Consider the following 21119-nt stretch of genomic DNA (forward strand, 5'->3'; position numbering starts at 1 on the left):
GGTCATCTGCATCAGGTCAGCTGGTCAGCAGGTTACCTATTTTCAGTATTATCGGTCACCTGACTGTAATACTGTATTAATTCATCAGAGTCTAGGTGGAAAACCAAACTCCATGCCAGGTAGTTGGACAAAGGGAATTTAAGGGGAGGGAATTTGTTCCAAAGTCGTTCAATGCAGTAAAAGAGTACTATGGACAAAGAAGACAGCCCCAATACGAGCAGTGGAGGAAAGCCACTACTGTCCCTAAGATGGAAGGGACAAAGGGAGGAGGTGCTGACAGAGCCCAGGTGCTGGACCTGTGTGGACAGGAGATGGAACCAGATGCACTCTCTGCCACAGACACCACCTGAGGCAGAGAGAAAAGGGAAGAAATACCCCAACTTCTCCCTCCCTCCTGTTCACCACACAGTCTCCTGCAAGTGTCTACTGTTTGGCTGAAGGCAGCCAGATGTGAACTGACTAGAGGCATAAGAAAGATGAAGCTGCCAGGTTGTAGCTCTCTGCTAAACAGAGGACAAAACAGTCAATGACCAGCACATCTACCATTCTTTTCTTCAATAAATCCATACTAAGTACATGCTATGTGCCAGGACTGCACTAGGTATTGGGGGTAAAGCCTAGAATAAATAGCCCAGAGAGAGAGCACAGTTTGGGGCAAGATAGAAGTACTTCTGTACAGCAGGAGGAAGCTTCCACCCCAAGAAGTCTGCCTCTAGCCCATACTGTACCTTTGTGCAAATCAGAAAAATGTGTCCCTTCAGGAGGACACAGCCCCTTGAGCATATAGCTTGGCAAGCAACCAAGGCAAGCTGTGTAGTCCTGGGCAGGATACTATTTCCACAAACAGCCCTAGAGATTCTTCTTTGTCTCTATCTAGCAGGAATTCTTAACCTGAAGACTCCTGAGCAAGAGTCTCTAAAAGTACGTCATTCAATTATTCATTTGACAAATACTTGTTGAGCAACTACTAGGCGCCAGGGATTTCATCTGGGTCCAAGGGAGACAGCAGTGAAAAAACACAAGAATTTCTCTGTTCAAATATGGCTACATGCCAATAATTGTCAAATCTAGGCAGAGGTTATAACAGGTATTCATTGTACTATTATCATGCTTTCTGTGTGTTTGACATTTTTCAATCGAAAGTTAGAAGAAAAGGGGCACCTGGGTGGTTCAGTGGTTAAATGCCTACCTTTGGCTCGAGTCATGTTCCTGGGGTCCTGGGATTGAGTCCCATGTTGGGCTTCCTGCTCAGCAGCAGGGATAATGCTTCTCTCTTCCTTCTGTGCTCTCTATATATCTCAAATAAGTAAAATATTTTAAAATTTCTTTTAAAAAAGATTATATATAGGGACACTTGGGTGGCTCAGCGGTTGGGCATCTGCCTTTGGCTCAGGGTGTGATCCTGGAGTCCCAGGATTGAGTCCCATGTCCGGCTTCCTGCATGGAGCCTGCTTCTCTTTGCCTGTGTCTCTGCCTCTCTTCTGTGTCTCTCATGAATAAATAAATAAAATCTTTAAAAAGGATTATATATATTATATATACATATGTGTGTGTGTGTGTGTGTGTGCGTGTGTAGCAGTGCTATACCACATGAAACAGGAATAAGGCTGGAAAAACAGGAAACAGGAAAATGGGTTGTAAAGTGTATATGGAGATTCGAGTTTTAAACAGGGTGGTCCAGAGGCTCCTGGCTGGCTCAACTGGTAAAGCGTGTGACTCCTGATAGCAGTGTCCAGTTCAGGCCCCACCGTTGGGTGTAGAGATTACTTAAAAGTGGTGGGAGGGAAAGGTGGTCCAGAAACTCCTTACTGAGATGACGTTTGAATAAAACCTTGAAGAGGAAGGGATGATCTAGACTGCTATCTGTAGGAAGAGATGAAGATGTCCTGCCAGAAGGCCCAGAAAAGACAAAGGCCCTGAGGCAGGAACGTGCCCAGCATTTTCCAGGAACAGCGAGGAAGCAGATGGTGGCTGGAGCCGACTGAGACTGCTTGCCACAAGTAGGGGACAGGGTCACAGAGGAACGGGGAGGGGGAGGGCGGCCCGATGAAGGGGAACTTTGAAGGCCACCGCAGGGACTGTAGCTTTGACTCAGAGTGCCCAGGGGAGCCGATGTAAAGACGTGACTCTTGAAGAGCGAGGAAAGACCCAGGCTGACTTGCGTCTATGTAAAACACACGCATCCCCAAGGGGTGGCGGGTCTGCGCCGCTTCTCAGATTCTTAAAGGTGTGTAGCACACCCCCCACAAGACTAAGGGCTAGTGTGATGCTGGTTTGCCTCTCAGATTTTACCGCTTTGTCTTGAAACATGGCAGAAAAGCCTTTAATCCTGCCCTGTCTGCTGGGGCGCTGTACTGGCCCCGGAGACCCCGGATGCGGGGCGCAGTAGCCTCCTCGGGCACACAGGGGCCACGCTCCGCGGACACCGGCTCTTCGGGCTCGCCAGCAGCCTTCCGGCCCCTGGGCCGATGTGCCAAGCGCCACTGGAGCTCCCCGAGCCCTACGACGTCTCCCCGCCTCCGCGGATCAGCGCCCCGCCGGCCGCGAGCGCGCGCTCTCCGCGGGAAGGGGCGGGGCTTCGCCTGGGCCCCGCGTTGCCATAGCGACCCCAGCCGGCCGCGGACGCCGGAGCCCGCGCCGCGCTCTGTTACCCCTCGCTCCCGCCCGAGGGGCTGCAGATCAGGCTCCGCCCCACAGGTGAGCGGGCGCAGGTGAGCTGGCACAAGTGGTAGTGGTGGGACTCGGGATGGCCCCCCAGCCCTCTGGACCCCGCCCCTCCAACTTCCATTGTGGTTAATTTATTGTTATTTAGAATCAAAACTAATGTCCCCCCCCCCAAAACTTTCTTTTCCCTTCGGTAGCTCACGTATTAAGACTGCAACTTCCTCTTGAGCAGAATCCCTGTTCCCAAGAAAGAGTGGGACAGAGGATTTTATATGACACTGATGGGGCATTAAGTAACGCCTAGCGACATCGTAAAAAAAGTTATTAGGTTCTAGGTTCTCACAGTACTGAGTAAACCAAGGAGAAAGTGTCAGTTTGGGGCTAATATGGCATTAACATCCTTCTGAATATTTGCTAATCTTAACTGTAAGCCACGATATCCAGCTAGGACTTAAGGTGGTTTCTTTATAGTATTTTTATTTTAACAGTGCCTTCCCCTTAGGGTATTTGATACTGGTTTTCAATTTATAGTAAGATAGGTAGTCTCTTTCTCGGATAAATATATTGATCTTTTTAAAAGTGAATTAATGTAAACATGAAGATTCATCACTGTACAGGTAGTATTAGGAAAAGGGAGAAAAAGAAAAAGAAAAATGTTAAGTTTAGGGCCTGAAAGTGTTTCCTCCCTCCCAGCTTTTGTCCCTACTGTTTTCTTTGCCAGGAGAAACTTACACTGTTCCTTTTTTTTTTTTTTTTTTAAGATTTTATTTATTTATTCATATTCATGAGAGACAGAGAGAGAGAGAGAGAGAGAGAGAGGCAGAGACATACGCAGAGGGAGAAGCAGATGGAGCCCATTGTGGGATTTGATCCCGGACTCCAGGATCACTCCCTGGGCCTAAGGCAGGCACCAAACTGCTGAGCCACCCAGGGATCCCTGCTTACCCTGTTCCTAGGCATGATTGTCAAAATATGGGCCAGCCAGTGTGGTTGGTCAGCCTGGTCAGACTCCTGGAGACCCTGCTATAGCCCAACAGAAGGAACTCCTTGAGGTATGGGCCCAGTGCAAAATGAAAAAGGCAGCCCTCATTCATGAAGTATTAAGAATTTAAAAACAGGGATACCTGGGTGGCTCAGCAGTTGAGCGGTGCCTGCAGCTCAGGGCTACCTTCAGCTCCGAGGTGTGATCCTGGGATCAGGGATCAAGTCCTGCATCTGCCTCTCTGTGTGTCTCTTATGAATAAATAAATATATCTTTTGGGGATCCCTGGGTAGCTCAGTGGTTTAGTGCCTGCCTTTGGCCCGGGGCACAATCCTGGAACCCCTGGATCAAGTCCCACATCTGGCTCCGGGCATGGAGCCTGCTTCTCCCTCTGCCTGTGTCTCTGCCTCTTTCTCTCTCTCTCTCTCTGTCTAACATGAATAAATAAATAAAATCTTAAAAAAAAAAAAAAAGAATTTAGGGACGCCTGGGTGGCTCAGCGGTTAAGCGTCTGCCTTCGGCTCAGGACGTGATCCTGGAGTCCTGGGATCAAGTTCCACATCGGGCTCCCTGCATGGAGCCTGCTCTTCCCTCTGCCTATGTTTCTGCCTCTCTCTCTGTCTCTCATGAATAAATAAATAAACTCCTTTAAAAAATAAAATATTAAAAAAAAAAAGAATTTAAAAACAGGCAGAGCAAAGAAATAAAGCACAGGCCCTTCTAAGGGTGGGTCCTGTTCAACTGTACAAGTTGCACACCCATGATGCTGACCCTGCATGGGTGGATGCCTGGGACACCATGATCTGAAAGTTGCTCAGCCCAGAGGTCATTCTAATAGGTCAGCACCTCTCTTGCTAGTGGTAAAATATTTCACTCCAGCCCCTACTGCTAGCTCTGCTGGCATGTGTGTGTGTGTGTGTGTGTGTGTGTGTATTCCCCAAACCAATGGAGCAGGATAGATGATGGTATTTGCTGAGGGGAAACGGATCCCCTTGATATGAAGGAGACCATCTTTATCACCTTGCACGAGCCCCACGGAGATAGACAGGTAGACATGACCATTTGCACTGGAGATCTTAGGGACATGAGAGCACAGGTTGGGGGGCTCCCAGAATAAGGAGAGACTCTAGACCACCTAAAGTTTCTCTACAACCCCATCAGGCACGGTTAGGAAGAGAGCCCTGGTCTGATGGAAAGACCTAACCATGTAATAAGACAGACAAGTAGAGTATCTGGGCAGAGGTAGAAGGATGATTCTGGTGTGCCTGGGACCCAGTTTTAGCACTAAAGTCCAAGTTCCTAGGAAACCCCTCAGTTCCTAGGCAAATCCAGATAGTTGATCACCCTAGAGGCCATATCTTTAGTTGGTGGGCTCCCCTGACAGCCTCTAAAGCCAGGCCCTGGACATTTCCAGCACCTTCTAACAGATAAGGCAGGACCAAAGGGGCTCCAGCATTGCATACTGGGTGTGGGGAAGGTGTCCCTGCAGGCTGTGCTGTAGCAACTGCCTGCCAGCCCGGAGTGGCCTGGCTATTCCTCACTTCCACAACTCTCCTGGAATGGATCCCAATGCTCACCACTGGGCCTCCAGGCCAAGCTCTAGCCTTAGGACCAGCATCCACTTTGATTGGTCATGCTGGTTATTAAATATGTAACTATCAACCACTAGTTGGGGGCAACCTCTTCCTGATGCCATCACAAATCCCCCTCCTATACTGGTTTCCCTGGGCGCCCAAGCAATTGTGTCATCAGACACACCTCAGGGAGGCCCTAGAAATGCAAAGGAGGTGACAGGCAAGGGTCAGTCCAGCACGGAAGGGTGCCCCACGAAGGGCTGCTCATCTGCCTGGGGACTCAGAACACATAGGACTCATGTCATTTGGGTCCAAACAAGTGCCTCCCCAGGAAGCCCCAGGATCCTGGCACTACTATGGGCACACTGAGCCCCTGATGTCCCTAACCCTTTGCTAGCACCCGCTGGCTCCACAGAAGAAGCAGCCAACATGCCTATCTCCAAGGGCTTGCAAAAGTCGGAGCCCCCATGGAAGGAGTGGGACAAGAAGGCTCAAAAGAATGGACTGAGGCACCAGGTGTACGCTGTCAATGGTGACTGCTATGTGGGCGAGTGGAAGGACAACATGAAACATGGTGAGTGGGGGACTTCCAGGGGCCCCAGGGAGTGGGGGCAATGCAGCGTGGTGGGTGACTAGGGCCAGCCTGGGGCTATGGAAGCAGCTAGCAGAGCTTGCTGGGGACAGGAGATGTGTCCCCAAGGCTCCCCCTAGGGGTGAAGGCTGCAGACCTGGGCCAGCTAGGGGTCTCCACATGCTGGGGCTCTGGAACCAGATTCACCCTAGACGTCCAGTGAGCCAAGACAAAGGATCAGCAGGGGACAAAGTGGTCTTGACATACCAACCAAAACCATGACCAGGGTTCTAGGGACTCCAGCGTGGTCCCTAAGCTCTGTGACCTGGGCTAAACTTGGGGCTGGCTAGCAGGAAGACAAGGTACCTCCCCAAACCAGCTTGCAGTGGTGACTCAAACAACTCTGACATGGGAGTCTGACCAGCAGTGGGTTAATGAGGATGCACACACAGACACACACACACACACACAACTAGTTGGGGCTTTAACTGCAACTTTAACAAGCAAATGGCATGGGGGTCCTTGTGATATAAACTAAGCCCAAGGGCGACTGGGTGGCTCAGATGGTTAAGTGGCTGCCTTTGGCTCAGGTCCTGATCCCAGGGTCCTAGGATTGAGTCCCACATTGGGCTCCCTGTTCATTGGAGAGTCTGTTTCTCCCTTTACCTCTGCCTCTCCCCTACTGGTGCTCTCTATCGGGGGAAAAAAACAAAACAAAACAGGGATGCCTGGGTGGCTCAGTGGTTGAGCGTCTGCCTTTGGCTCAGGGCCCAGGATTGAGTTCCACATCAGGCTCCCTGTGGGGAACCTGCTTTTCCTTCTGCCTATATCTCTTATGAATAAATTAATACATCTTTTTAAAAATTACATATTTTTTTAATTTAAACTAAGCACTAAAAAAAATGTTGTTTTTTTTAAGTTTTATTTATTTAGGGGCACCTGACTGGCTCAGTCAATACAATATACGACTCTTGATCTCAGGATTATAAAATTGAGCCCCACATTGAGTGTAGAGATTACTTAAAAATAAAATATTTAAACTAATTAATTTATTTCAGAAAGAGAGAGCACAGCAAGAGGTGCAGAGGGAGAGGGAAAGAGAATCTCAGAGCAGACTTGGAGCTGAGCATGGAGGCTGATCTCAGTCCTGAGATCAATCTAGAGTTGGCCACTTAACTAGCGGAGCCAGCCATGCACCCCTTAAAAATAAAATATGAAAAAAAGTTTTATTTATTTAAGTAATCTCTACACCCAACATGGAGTTCGAACTCATGATCCTGAGATCAAGAGTCACATACTCTTGCAACTAAGCCAGCCAAAAGCCCCAAGAAAAACAAGTTTTTTTTTTTTTTTTTATGATAGTCACAGAGAGAGAGAGAGAGGCGCAGAGACACAGGCAGAGGGAGAAGCAGGCTCCATGCATCGGGAGCCTGATGTGGGATTCGATCCCGGGTCTCCAGGATCACGCCCTGGGCCAAAGGCAGGCGCCAAACCGCTGCACCACCCAGGGATCCCGAAAAACAAGTTTTTATTCAAAAAAGGTGGTATGGCCTCTCACTCAGGGCTTGCAATTCCAGATTCTATGCTCTTCACCACTTTTCTCTCCTGCCTTCCTGAGTTAAGTACTTTGGAGTCCATAAACCTGGGTCAGAATCTCAGCTCCACCAACCATGATCTTGAGTGATTAATTACCCCTCTCTGAGCCTCAGTGTCCCATTCTGTAAAGTGGGGAAATTCCTATTGGTAAAGATAAGAAATGACATCTTCCATGTATGTAACCCAGGGTCTCTGCAGAAAGGTCTATGAGTGTTCTTTGAGGGCTGAGCATGGCAGGGATCACCACTACTCAGAATTTTCTTCATTCAGAAGCACTCGAAAGCTGACTCTTTCCAGTGTATGACACAGCACTGACCCTTGGCACTGACTTAAAGGCCAGGCTTTATGCAGCTACTGGGAGCTCTGTGTGTGGTTAAAGATGTCCATGTGTGCTTTAGTCCTCATGGGTAGCAGTAGGGTAGACAGGAACTAGGAATTAGGAATTAGGATCCTGAAGTTCTGAGTCTGCCTCCACCACTCAACAGCTGTGTGACTCTGGATCTCGCTGCCCCACTGGTGATATGAACTTGAGGGTTGACAATGGCCATCTGAGCCCTCCTTCAGTGTGAGTCCTGCCTTCCCTAGGACCTTGGAGGGATAGAGCTGATTGGGCTGGGGCTACAGAAAATGGACCTGTGGGAGAATCCAGACCTAGCCTCCCCTCTCTTTAAGGTACATGCCTCTGACCTAGCCCATGGGGGTTGCTAGGGTATAAGCATCCTGGAAGTAGTTAAGAGAGTCATCATCATGCAGGACAGGGATTGGGTGCCCAGTGGTTCCCTGGACTGCTCATTCATGCACTCTGCTAACCCCTACAGCACTCCTAGTTCATGTCAGGCCCTGTACCGAGCATCTGGCATAATGCCAACCCCCAGGGAGCTCCAGTCTCAGAGAGAACCTGCATAATAAGTAATATCCCATTTTACAGATGAGGAGACTGGAGCTCAAAGAGAGGAAATGACTTATTGAGGGTCACATGGCTAAAACTGGGGGCATCAGCCTATGTGATGAATGACCTGAAGGCAGAAGCCAGCCTCCCAGAAAACAAAGCAAACATGTTGTCTCAGACACTTCATTGACTATGTACACTACATGATGGAGAACTACAGAGGACTATAAAGCTATGGCCCAGAATGAGAAGAATTAGTCAAGATACCCTGAAAGAGATTCAGAATAAGAACAACCTCCTCAGTGTTATTACCAGCAGAGTGGCAAGCCTTCCTTGATTCTTTGCCGAGGAATGAGATGGAGGTTGAGTGACTGGCTTATGCCTCCTTCTGGACCAGAGAAGCTGGAGACAGGGTTTAAGATTTTAGGCAAGGAGGAGCATGTGGCTAGATGTCACACACACACACACACACACACACACACACACACACACCGCTCTCTAGGGAAAGGAACTGTCTCCCAGAGGTTTCTGAGGACTCTGGGAAAAACTAGAACCTGCTGTTTTCAGAGTGGGTGGTTTATTTATATATAGTCTGCACATAATAAAACGAGGCTATTTTACTTCAAAAAATAAAAAGTAAAAATAAAAGTGGTGACACCAGGATATGAAGGGACCAGAGAAGAGACATGTAAGTGGCCATGAGAACATGGACAGATGATGTTTGAGTTGAGTGCACAAAGATAAGAAGGATTAGCCCGGCAGAAGGGCATGTCTTCCAGATAGTGGAATCAGAATGGAAGCATTTTGGGAGGGGGGGGGCGGGTATCAAGTCTTGTTCAAGGAACAGACTGAAACACAGTGTGCCCAGAGCAGAGACAGCGAAGGGAGACTGGGCAGGTCAGGGTGTCTGGCCATACAGAACCTTATAAGAGATGGTAAATTTGTCTTTATCCCAGAAGCAAGAGGTCTCATTGAACCAACTTGGATCACATGCCCGGCACTGAACCAATCTCAGTGGCCCACGCTGATTGGCTAGACTTGCCAGAGGGAGGAGTCAGACCCGCGCAAACCTTCGGGATGGAGACTCAGGAGGGGCTGGTTCCCCCAAACCAGACGAAGTACAAGTGGAAATAACCGGATAGGGACACCTGGGTGGCTCGGCGGTTGAGCATCTGCCTTTGGCTCAGGGCTTTGGTCCCCTGGTCCCAGGATCCAGCCCTGTATCGGGCTACCCACGGGGAGGCTGCTTCTCCCTCTGCCTGTGTCTCTGCCTCTTTCTCTGTGACTCTCATGAATAAATAAATAAGTAAATAATATCTTAAAAAAAAAAAAAACGGATGAGGGCTCTATCTCAAGGGCAAAAATAATTGGTAACATCTTTCGTATTTGCAGGCACTGGTCTAAGTGTTTTCCTTATTTTAATGAAGTTAGTGATCAGAGTAACCGCATGAGATATTTTCATCCCCGTTTTACAGGTGAGGAGCCTGAGGCCCAGGGAGTTAAGTTACTTGCCTGAGATTATTAAAAAGCTCACAGGGGCGATGTTGGATTTTTTTCCTGAGCCACTAAGGACCAAGACATGTATTAGCCCACAAATATTTTATTTGTCCCTTTGTTCAACAAATGTCTTTTTTCATCATGTATTGTTTACCTGCAACTTGCCAGGCACTGAATTTGGTGCTGGGAATAGAGCAGTGAATGAAACAGACTGAAGTTTGTGTCCTCCCGGAGTGCACATTCTCGTGGAGAGCTAGACAATAGACGATAATGATAAGTGAATTGTCTGATATGTTAGGAGTTGACAAGTTATATGAAAAGAAGCAGAGGGATGCCTGAGTGGCTCAGCGGTTGAACGCCTGCCTTTGGCTCAGGGTGTGATCCCAGGTTCCTGGGTTTGAGTCCCACATCAGGCTCCTTGCATGGAGCCTACTTCTCCCTCTGCCTGTGTCTCTGCCTCTCTTTCTCTGTGTCTCTCATGAATAAGTAAATAAAATCTAAAAAAAAAAAAAAAAAAGAAAGAAAGAAAGAAGAAAGAAAGAAAGAAGAAGGAAAAAGAAAGAAGAACGAAAAAGAAGAAAGAAAGAAAAAGAAAGAAAGAAAAGAAAAGAAAAGAAAAGAAAAAGAAAAGAAAAGAAAGAAAGAAAGAAAGAAAGAAAGAAAGAAAGAGAGAAAGAAAAGCAGAGCAGGGTAAGAGGGTAGGGTAGGCTTCTAATTTTATTTTATTTTCAAACATTTTTGAAAGAGATTGTATTTATTTATTTGAGAGAGAGAGAGAGCATAAGCAAGAGGAGGGGCAGAGGGAGAAGCAGACTCCCCACTGAGCAGGGAGCTCCATGCAATGCCTGATGCAGGACTCCATGCTGGGCTCAATCTCAGGACCCTGGGATAATGACCTGAGCCAAGACAGACGCTTAACCAACTGAGCCACCCAGGCACCCCGAGGCTTGTGATTTTATATGGGATGGGCAGGGCAGTCCTCACTGAGCAAAAAGATTTGAACAGAGACTTGCAGGAGGTAGGAAGTGACTAAATATTTGGAGAAGAGCATTCCAGGCCAAAGGACAAGCAGGTACAAAGGCCCTGAGGCTGAGGCATATCTGGTGGGTTCCAGGAACAGTATGAAGGCCATTGTGGTTGGAGGGCAGTCTGGAAGTTGGGGGCAGAAGACACAGATGAGGCTGGAGTGGTAGGACATAGGTTCCCATGTGTGTTTCTGAAGAGAAACTGAAGAAATATGCAGGACATTTTCTAGAAACTCTGGCCTTCTGGTGCAACCTTCAGTATTATTAAGAAATGAAGCTCATTATTATTAAGAGAAGAAGAAGAGGCAGGTTTCTTCTTGGGGGTTGCTGTTATCAATCTGGCTTCAGGGAAAAGGGCTGGAGAGCTGCTATTTGTAGAAATGGAACAATCTTGGGGTTTTTGCTGGTGCTGGGGGTCTAGAGATAAGGCATAGACCCTGGCCCAGCCCTGGAGAATCACCAAGTCCTCTAGGGGCCCCTGAGGCCAAGGCAGACGTAGCACCTGCCCCTCCAGCCCCATGGCTGTCATGTCTGCAGTGCCCACCCCTCTGTGTGTCATCAGGAAAAGGAACACAGATCTGGAAGAAGAAAGGAGCCATGTATGAGGGAGACTGGAAGTTTGGGAAGCGAGATGGCTATGGCACCCTCAGCTTTTCTGACCAAGAGATGGGAAAGCACAGGAAAGTATACTCTGGCTGGTGGAAAGGCGATAAAAAATCGGTGAGTGTTTCCCATCAAGCCCTGGGGTGTGAGCCAGGCTGAAAGCAGACTCTGTTTGTGTGTGCATGGGGGGAGCAGCCAGAGAGACCTGGGAGAAAGGGGAGGAGGGCTGACAAAAGGAGGAAAAGAGTACTGTGTGCGTGGGAGAAGGAAGGGGTGGGAAATCATCAAGGCTTCTCAGAACAAAACCCAGGAAACAGGAAGCAAAAGGAGAGGGCCCAGGGAGGAGCCCATGTAACCTGCAGCTACAAGAAGCCAGCCAAGCTGTGTGGGGGCCAAGTCTCCTCCCCATCTGCCCCACTCATTTCCTGGCTTTCTTTTCCCTGGACGTTCCTTTCTGAGAACCCGCCTTCTGCTGGACTTGTACAGGAAGGGGGTAGGAAGAGTGGGATCAAGAGAGCAGAGGCCACCCTCTTGGCCACAGGACAAGAGAGGACGGTCCTGGTGGTAGAAGCCAGCCAGAGGCATATATGTCCTTATCCCCATAAATGCCTGGATCCTTACCATATCCCAGAATGTGGCATATGGTGCTTCAACCAACTCACAAAGTCATCATCATCATCATCCATCTCATTTTATTGATAAGGAAACAAACTCAGAGGGACACCTGGGTGGCTCAGCGGTTGAGCAGCTGCCTTCCGCTCAGGGCATGATCCCTCTGCCTATGTCTATGCCTCCCTCTGTGTGTCTCTTGTGAATAAATAAATAAATCTTAAAAAAAAAAAAAAAAAAAAAAAGGAAACAAGCCCAGAGAGGTGAAGTGCCTTGCTTGAGATCACACACTGTTGGAAGTGGTAGAGCAAAGGATTTCGCGATCTCTGCGCTTAAATCATTTATTGACCAGTGGGGAGAAAGATCCCCAAATAAACAATTCACATACAATATGGTGTTAGGGGGCAGCCCCGGTGGCGCAGCGGTTTAGCCCCGCCTGCAGCCCAGGGTTTGATCCTGGGGACCCTGGATCGAGTCCCACATCGGGCTCCCTGCGTGGAACCTGCTTCTCCCTCTGCCTCTGTCTCTGCTTCCCCCCTCCCCGTGTCTCTGTGAATAAATAAATAAAATCTTAATAAAAAAAAAATATGATGTTAGGATAGACGTTTTCACAGGGAGCCCACAGGAATCGAGAGTTCAGGGCAGGCTTCCTGTAAGAGGTAATACCAAAAGGTACAAAGAGTTAACCAGGGAGGAAAAAAAGGAGAAGGGGAAGTAGCAAAGTAGTCAGAAGTAGCAGAGTATATGTCAAACAGCAAGGTTGGTGTGCCCACAGGGATGGGAGGGGCAGATGGGGGCCTTAAAAGTTATGCAGAGAATCAGGATTTTGAGGGGTAGGCTTGGGCTGCATCACCCAACTTCCTTAGGTATGATATACAGGGAGTGCAGGATTCTCTGTGGTTGGTCGCTAAGTGTGGCCTTCATTTTTCGGGGGACAAAAGTCTGTAACTTTGGTCTGATTCCTGGGGGCATCTGGGACTTTTAATAGGATCAAATCAGAGCTGAGGAGAAAAGACAACCGAGACCAGATGAGCAATGTAACGATGCATCTTGCTGCTTCATGGAGGATGCGAGTGGAGGGCAGAAATGATGATGGGCGGAGGGAAGGTGGTAGGAGAGGGGTGTAGGGGAAAGGACAGCCTGGGGAGCTTTTTCAATGTGCGACCATCAGCTTGGGATGTAGGGTTGAGGAAGGAAGCAGGCAAGTAGTCCAAGTGTGTGGCTGGGATGCCAGGCAAAGTAAGGGTGGCTTTCCTAGTGATGGGGGCGTGCTGTGAACAGGGACACTTTCGTGTTTCCAGGGCTATGGGATTCAGTTTTTTGGACCCAAGGAGTATTACGAGGGTGAGTGGTGTGGTAACCAGCGCAGCGGATGGGGCCGCATGTACTACAGCAACGGTGACCTCTACGAAGGCCAGTGGTTGAATGACAAGCCGCATGGGGAGGGCATGTTGCGCCAGAGTAAGTGTCCAGCCGCGTCCCATCCAGCCCCGCCCCAAGACCTGCTGGCCACACTCTCAGGGCAGCCCTCCGGTTGGCCACCCCGCTCTGGCCCCCTGCCTTGCCCCAGAAAGCCCCACTCTAGCTTGGTTAAGATGAATGACCAGACCAGATCCCTGCCTTCAGGGAGTTTATATTCTGAAGGGGGAGCCTAACAATGCACATCAACAATTAAGACATTTTTAAAAATACTTTATTTATTTATTCAGGAGAGACACAGAGAGAGGCAGAAAACATAGGCAGAGGGAAAAGCAAGCTCCCCGTGGGGAGCCTGATGTGGGACTCAATCCCAGGACCTTGGGATTACAACCTGAGCAGAAGGCAGCCGCTCAACCCAGGCGTCCCTAAGACATTTTCTCATGGTCATAATAATCATAGCCTGCATTTACACAGCACTGAGCTCATTTAATCCACCTTAAAGTTCTGTAAGATGGTACTCTTACCATCCACACTTTGCAAGTGAACTGAGGCAGAGAGGTTAAGTCACTCGCTCAAGGTCAACGTAGTCTGTTGGTTCTGAGGTCAAAAATGCTAAGGAACACCCCCTTTAAATTGGGAGGTATATTGGACAATGACAGAGGAGTTGGGGACAGGGGGTTTGGACTGATTTAGGGTCAGAGACTATCTCCCTGAAGAGGTGACATTTGGACAGATCTGAAGGAAGAGAAGGAGCCTGATTAGCACTGGGCCAGAGAAAAACATTCCTAGATAGGGACGCCTGGGTGGCTCAGCAGTTGAGTGTCTGCCTTCGGCTCAGGGCGTGATCCTGGAGTCCTGGGATCAAGTCCCGTGTTGGGCTCCCTGCATGGAGCCTGCTTCTCCCTCTGCCTGTGTCTCTGCCTCTCTGTGTCTTTCATGAATAAATAAAATCTTTAAAAAAAAAAAATTCCTAGATGGAGGAAAGAGTAATGAGTAAACTGTCTCAGTGTCAGAACTTAGTCCATTCTCTACAGAGCAACCAGCATGAGCTTTTTAGAGATTGGACCTTGTCGCTGCCCTGCTTTCAACCTTACCATAGCTCCCTCTTACCTCTGGACAGAGTTCAGAGCCCTTACTGTGGTCCACAGGGTCTGCAGGCCTATAGGAGTGCCTCTGTTCCCCTGAGGATCCCTGTTTCAAACTTAGTCATTTTCTTTCAGTTCCTCCCACACTTTTCCCTCAGGGTCCTTGTACTGCTGTTCTCTTCCTGCAAGCGAAAGAAGATCCTCTGGATCTTTGCACTGTCTCCTCCTCACAGAGGCCTTCCCTGTTCATCCCACTAATACACATTCTCCTCAGCAGCTTCTTCCTTTCCTTTTTAATACTAGATGTGTCATCTTGGGCAAGTTTCCACCTCTCTGGGCCTCAGTGACCTGACCAGTAAAATGGGAATAATGGTAGTACACACATTGTAGGTACTAGGACTGGGGCCTGACACATAGTATGCTATCTATAAAGCTAGTGTCATTGTCTCTCCAGACTGTGAGTTGCATAAGGACCTGGACTGCATATCTGTTTTGTTCCCTTTTCCTCAGTGCCTGGCACATAGTAGGCACTTAGTGAAACACAAACCAGAGCCCAGTCTCCTGAAAACTCAAGACTCCAACTGCCAATGAGATCTGGCCAAACTGAGACATCAGGGCAGCTGAGGAGGGTTTAAGCCAGCTACTTCTGGCTTCTCAATCCCCCATGCACTCAGCTCTGTGCCTTTCAGTGAGTGCCTACTAGTAATAGCCTGCACTTAGTGAGCACCTGTTGTGGCCACAAATACTGTAAGGGCTCTAAGTGCATCATTTCTAGTGGCCTGGACTCTGGAGCCAGCTTGCCTGGGTTCAAATCCTGGATCAAGTTCTGACTAGATATGTGACCTCGGCAATTTGCTTAAACTCTCTGTGCTTTGGTTTTCTCATCTGTAAAGTAAGGATAAAAATACAACTTAAGGAGGGTTAGTGAGAAGGTTAAATGAGGTTTGTAAAGTGCTGAGCATGGTGCCTGACACATAATAGTGGGTGCTCAACAATATTATTAGCTCATACTTGTATGTAGCAGGTGTCAGCAAACTACGATCCTTGGACCAAATCCGAATCCAGCTCAACATGTTTTTGTAAGTAAAGTTTTATTGGCACACCAGACTCACTCATTCTTTGACATATTGTCCATGGCTGCTTTCACGCTGCAATGGCAGAGTTGAGTAGCTATGACAGAGACCCTGTGCCCCACAAATACTGTCTGCCCCTTTACAGAAAAAAATTGCTGACCTCTCATCTAGAGTTTATCCATACTCTTCCGAAATCCTTTCCGTGTATCGACTTATTTAATCTCCACAACAATTCTATGAGGTAGGTGCTATGTTATCCCCATTTTACAAAGGAGGAAATAAGACAAAATGGTTAAGTGACTTGCCCAAGATCACATGGTTGTGTCTGAGCTAAGAGGTGTTAGCTTTATTAGTATTACTTTTATTTACACTACCACCACTATCAGCGGAGCAGAAGAATGAATTTGTGCTTGAAGGCATGGGCTCCTGGGATGAACAGGCCTTGGCTTCAAATCTTGGCTCAGCCACTTCTTAGCTCTGTGACCTTGAGCAAGTCAATCAGACTCCCTGAGCTTTGCAAGCTCCATCTGTAAAAATGGAGTCCGTTATCCTTCATAGAACTGTTTTCGTGAGGAGTGAGGTCAGAAACATAGCAAAGAACCAGGTGCAGAATGAGTGCTGGAAAAACGCTGCCTATTCATGTTCTTAGCTTTATTTTTTACAAATAGGAAATGATGTTGTTCATCCAAGTTCAGGTAAGTAGTAGAGGTGAGCCGTGGACAAGGTCTGATTATGGAAGTCACTGACACTCCCCTGGGCTCTGATGTTGATAGGTTAGTCCTTCCAGACCCCAGGCAGCCCAGCCCAGAGTACTCTAGTCGGCTTGGTTTCCTTCTGGCTTTCCCTGTGGGTGCAGTGTCTGGCCTGGGTGTGTGGAGGAGCCATCCTCGTAGTCTGGTCTGGTGAGGTATGCCCAGCACCCATGTGACCCTGTCCTTTCCCCAGAGAACGGGAACCGCTACGAGGGCTACTGGCAGAGAGGCATGAAGAATGGGTCGGGCCGTTTTTTCCACCTGGACCATGGTCAACTGTTTGAAGGCTTCTGGGTGGACGACGTGGCCAAGTGTGGCACAATGATTGACTTTGGTCGCGATGAGGCCCCTGAGCCCACCCAGTTCCCCATTCCTGAGGTGGGCAGCACATACCAGGGCCCTGTGGCCACACCCAGAGAGTCAGGAAACAGCACCCCCCGCAGCCACATTCAGCCTGGTCAGGCCTAGCCCAGCCCAGCCCAGCCCAGCCAAGGAACAGACAAGGTTTTGTTTTCAGCCAGGGCATTCCCCTAGAGACTGGCAGCAGCCCACAAGGCAGACAGCACCTCCAAAGTGGGCAGCACCCCAAAGTCTGGCAGCCCGAGCCTTCCATGCTCCCCAATCCAACTCCTTATTGCTTCCCTCCAGATCAAAATTCTAGACCCTGATGGTGTGCTGGAGGAAGCCTTGGCCATGTTCAAGAAGCCTGAGGAAGAAGATTGATGCCAGGTGAGGGGCGGGCATACTTTCCAGCCTCTGATATGGTCGAGGAAGCTCCTGGGTTCTCTTTTTTGGCCATGGACCTCAAGCGCAGGACCAGAGGGCAGGTCTCTTGCCTCCGGCAATCCAGCTGGTTCTTTTGGGTTCCTCCCCTTCAAAACTCATTTCCTGCAGACCAGTTCACCCCAAAACACCCATGAGTAGGGTGGTTTGCCCCAGGCCTGCACTTGCACATCTGTCCTAGCCCCTCCTAGTGCAGGTATAGGTGCGGTTTGAGGAGAGGGCGTTGGTATAGCATCTATTGAGTCGCTAGCTCCCACCAGCCCCTTGCTCCCACAGGGAGCACACCAGAGCTTCAGGAGAAACTCCAGGCCATCACCCAACTGCTCAAACCGGTGTGGCTTCTGCAAGCGGAGAGTGGTGACTCTGGGCACACCCTTGGCACCCTCAAAGGGCACCTTACTCCTCCCAGCACTGGATTATCCTCTCCCCAGCTGGCTTTGGGGACCCTCTTGGTACAGCCTTCATTCTAGGTTACAATTCCTGAGGGCAAGAGTATAAAAGAGAACATGGTGGCATCAGCCCAGGGCTTGTGGTGTGTGATTGGGAGGGACAGGGTGCAGCTCTGAGAGAGGCTTTAGGTAGAGGGAAGACATCCCCACGGGATGCATGGATTTACCCTGGGGGAGAAAGAGGAGGTGTGTTTAGGTTTCTAACCTCTCCCATACTCCAGGGAGGAGAGCCTATGTCTGGTCACATTGGCCACTGAGATTTGGGGTTGAGACCTGACCTGGCTTCTTAACCCAACACAGAAGCGCTCAACCTCAGTATCCTGTGGTAACTTTAAAAGCTCAGACACCCAGGACTCAAGCCCAGATTTTCGTCTGGGGTGAAGCCTGGGCCTTCAGAAAGTTCCTCAGATGATTCTAATGTGCACCTGGAGCCAGAACCCCTGACTTACTGGCTTTGTGACCCTAAGCAAGTGACCAGAGTGGCCCCTTGTGTAAAATGGCACTTGGGAGATTTCACAGGTTTTTCTTTTTTTTTTTTTTTTGGAGAATTTGCTAACAGATGTAATGATAACAAGTAACATGTATTGAGGTTAATTGTGAAGCAGAGGTCTGGGAAGAGCTTTGCATAATTCTAGACAACATTCCACAAGATAAAAGGCACTCTTACATAATGGGTAGGAACAGGAGCTCAGCAGACTGCCTGGGTGTGAATCCCAGCAGTGATGTAGAAGCTGTGTTCTCAGATATGGCACCTAACCCCTCTGTTCCCCAGGCTTCCTCCTCTCAAATACAGGACAATAACCTTCCTTGCCACTCAGGTTACTGTGGTTAACATGAAGATGAAATAAGGCGTGTTTCTAATCCAAGAGTGGTTTGACCTCCTCTCCCTCCCCGGGGACATTTGGCGACATCTGAAGACGTCTCTGGTTGTCACAACTGGCAGGGGAAAATATTACCAACAACTAGTGGGTAGCAGTTGACGATCTCACTGAACACACTATAATGTGGACACTCTCCAATAGAATTTTTCAGCCCAATGTCCGAAGCATAACCCTGTAAAACCATGATGTTCACTAAGCCCTCAGCAAGTGCCTGGCACACAGTAAAAGCTCAATAAACACTACTTCCTTTCTGCTCTCTAAATCATAAGTGACGTGGCCTGACCCCAAGGCATGGTTCTGTCTGTACCTCTCACATCAGAAAGCTGAGTCTGGCCCACGTGGGACACAGGACGTTCACTTGGGGCCAGGTCCTGTGCTGACAGCTTCATATGTTCTCTCCCATGTCCCCTCAACAACTGCTGAGGGTGTCCTCTATTATTGGCGCTATTTTAGAGGAGGAAACAGGTTTCAGGGAGGCTCACAAGTCACAGAGCTAGAGAGTAACTGGACTTAAACTAGATCTAACTGCTCTTCAGGCACACAGTGGCAGAGCGTACAGGTTACCTTCCCCTCCTCCCCCAGAAAAAGTAGGAGGTGTTCTTGTTTATGTATGAAATCTCTCTAGATGGCAACACAATACTCTGGCAACAACGAATACCTCTGGAGCAAACTGGGAACCTGGGAACAGGGGAGGGAGGGTGACTTTTCATTGTTGTATTTGGAACCTGTGAATGTATTGTCTGAAATATAAATAAAACTGAAATTAAAGAAAGACTGTCCATTAACTACCAGCTTTTTTCCCTGAGCTGCCTGGGTTTGAGCACCCAGAGGTGTTCGTTAAAAACATATTCTTCTTGGAGTGCCTGGGTGGCTCAGTTAAGCATTCCGACTCTTGATTTTGGCTCGTCATGGTCTCAGGATCGTGAGATCAAGCCCCACTTCAGGCTCTGTGCTGGGCGTGGAGTCTACTTAAGATTCTCTCTCTGCCTCTCCCTCTGCCCCTTCACCCCATCCCAAATAAAGATTCTAGATCTACCTGGACCAACTTTCCAGGGGAAAGATTTAGATATCTAAATTTTGCAAGCTAATCTGATGATTGTTGACTTCAGGCAAATTTAGGAAGGAACACTTAAGACTAGAGTCGCAGGCCAGAAATCATTGCAGCCAGCTCCCAGGTCTCTGGAGAAGCAGGGAGGGGTGGGGGTGGGGAACACATGGAAGATGGCTAGGTCTTCTCTGGGGAGAGTGGAGAGTTCCACACAGGGGCTCCTGCTCCCCACTACTCAGTCCCAGTCAGGGAGGCTGTCCTGGGACTGGGGGGTGGGGGGGTGGGTGGGTCCTGCTGCATATGATGCATGACAGAAGCAAAAAGCTACAATAGGAAAAAAGAGGATCCTCTGCCCCACTTAGCCCACTAAGCTATTAGCACATTTGAGTTTGCACAAAACAAGAACTTAAGGCCACACTCCCCCCCTGCCCAACCAACCTCCACTTGGATCAAAGGACTTTGTTTTTATAAAACCATGTTCTGTATTGGGTTTCTGGGACCATGGGGGGCCAGGCAAATAACATAAACAAAGCTGGCCTGGTGTGAGACAAGGGAATGGTGGGGACTGTGGCAATCATATCTGGGAAAGAGGGCGCTGCAACCCTGTTCCTTCTCACTGTTACTCTGTGAGGTGGGACCAGGGATGCGTCTGCCTTTGGCTCAGGTCTGTGATCCTGGGATGTCTCTGCCTCTCTCTCTTTCTCTTTCTGTCTCTCATGAATAAATACATAAAATCTCAAAAAAAAAAAAGGGGGGGGTGGTGGTGGTGGGGGTGGGACCAGTGCTGCTGCTGCTGGATCTCCCAATTTCTTAAGCAAAGACAGAATCAGTATGTAAGATTTTTGTGACAGCCTAGGGTCTGAGCCAGACTTTCTAGGCTTGAAGTCTAGCCAATTACTTAACCTCTTTGGGTGTCAATTTTTGCCATCTGCAAAAGAGACAAATATTCCTGCCAAGATACACATCTTGATTATAATAATAACGGGAAATTATCGGGGAAATGAGACTGAGGTGGCATTCTACAAAAACCATAGGCCTGGACTCCAGAAATGTCCATGTTACAAAGGACAAAAAAGGCTGCTCCATATTCAAAGCAACTAAAGAGACGTGACAACTGAATGCAATACATGACCCTGAAGGGAAAAATCATGGCCAGAAAGGACATGCTCAGGACTTGTGGAGAACTGAACACAAATGTCCTATTAAATAGTACTGTATCAATGTCAAATTCCCTGAATCCAATCACTTGAATTGAGGTTAGATAGGAGAATGTCCTTGGCTTTAGGAGGAAGTACTTAGGCATGAAGGATGGTATTGGCAACCAATGCATGGGACCTCACAGAGAAAAATATCGCTTTTTCTCCTCATTCACAGCTTCAGTTATCTGTGAATCTCCTGCTTGCTGAGGTCAAACAAGCACCATTCTGTCTCAGTCTTCTTAAACAAGTGTCCTTTTCACAGTCGATTTAGGCTACATTTTTCACATTTGGTGCTTTCTGTTGGTTTTGCTATTTTTTATTTTTTAATTTTAATTTTTTTTTTTTTTTTTTACGGGAGGCTCCATGCCCAAACATGGGGCTTGAACTCATCACTCTTGAGATCAAGAGTGGCACGCTCCA

The 21119-nt window shown here is 48.5% G+C and overlaps 1 protein-coding gene across 6 annotated transcripts; it reads left to right on the top strand.

Moving 5' to 3' along the window:
• Positions 1 to 2606: 2606 nt before the first annotated feature.
• MORN3 (MORN repeat containing 3) lies at positions 2607 to 18714 on the top strand. Of its 6 annotated transcripts, none has more exons than XM_038574973.1 (7): positions 2607 to 2711; positions 5618 to 5794; positions 11361 to 11518; positions 13312 to 13471; positions 16533 to 16717; positions 16988 to 17068; positions 17399 to 18714. In XM_038574973.1, the coding sequence occupies exons 2-6, from the start codon at positions 5650 to 5652 to the stop codon at positions 17060 to 17062; spliced, it is 723 nt and encodes a 240-aa protein (XP_038430901.1). In that variant the 5' UTR covers positions 2607 to 2711; positions 5618 to 5649; the 3' UTR covers positions 17063 to 17068; positions 17399 to 18714. The 6 variants fall into 6 exon arrangements, with proteins under 6 accessions (XP_038430901.1, XP_038430902.1, XP_038430904.1 ...); XM_038574974.1 differs by having other exon boundaries at positions 2607 to 2697; XM_038574979.1 differs by lacking the exon at positions 2607 to 2711 and adding an exon at positions 9669 to 9751 and having other exon boundaries at positions 5674 to 5794.
• Positions 18715 to 21119: the final 2405 nt, after the last annotated feature.

The sequence above is a fragment of the Canis lupus genome, chromosome 26 (assembly GCF_011100685.1).
Source record: "Canis lupus familiaris isolate Mischka breed German Shepherd chromosome 26, alternate assembly UU_Cfam_GSD_1.0, whole genome shotgun sequence".
NCBI classification, from domain to species: domain Eukaryota; kingdom Metazoa; phylum Chordata; class Mammalia; order Carnivora; family Canidae; genus Canis; species Canis lupus.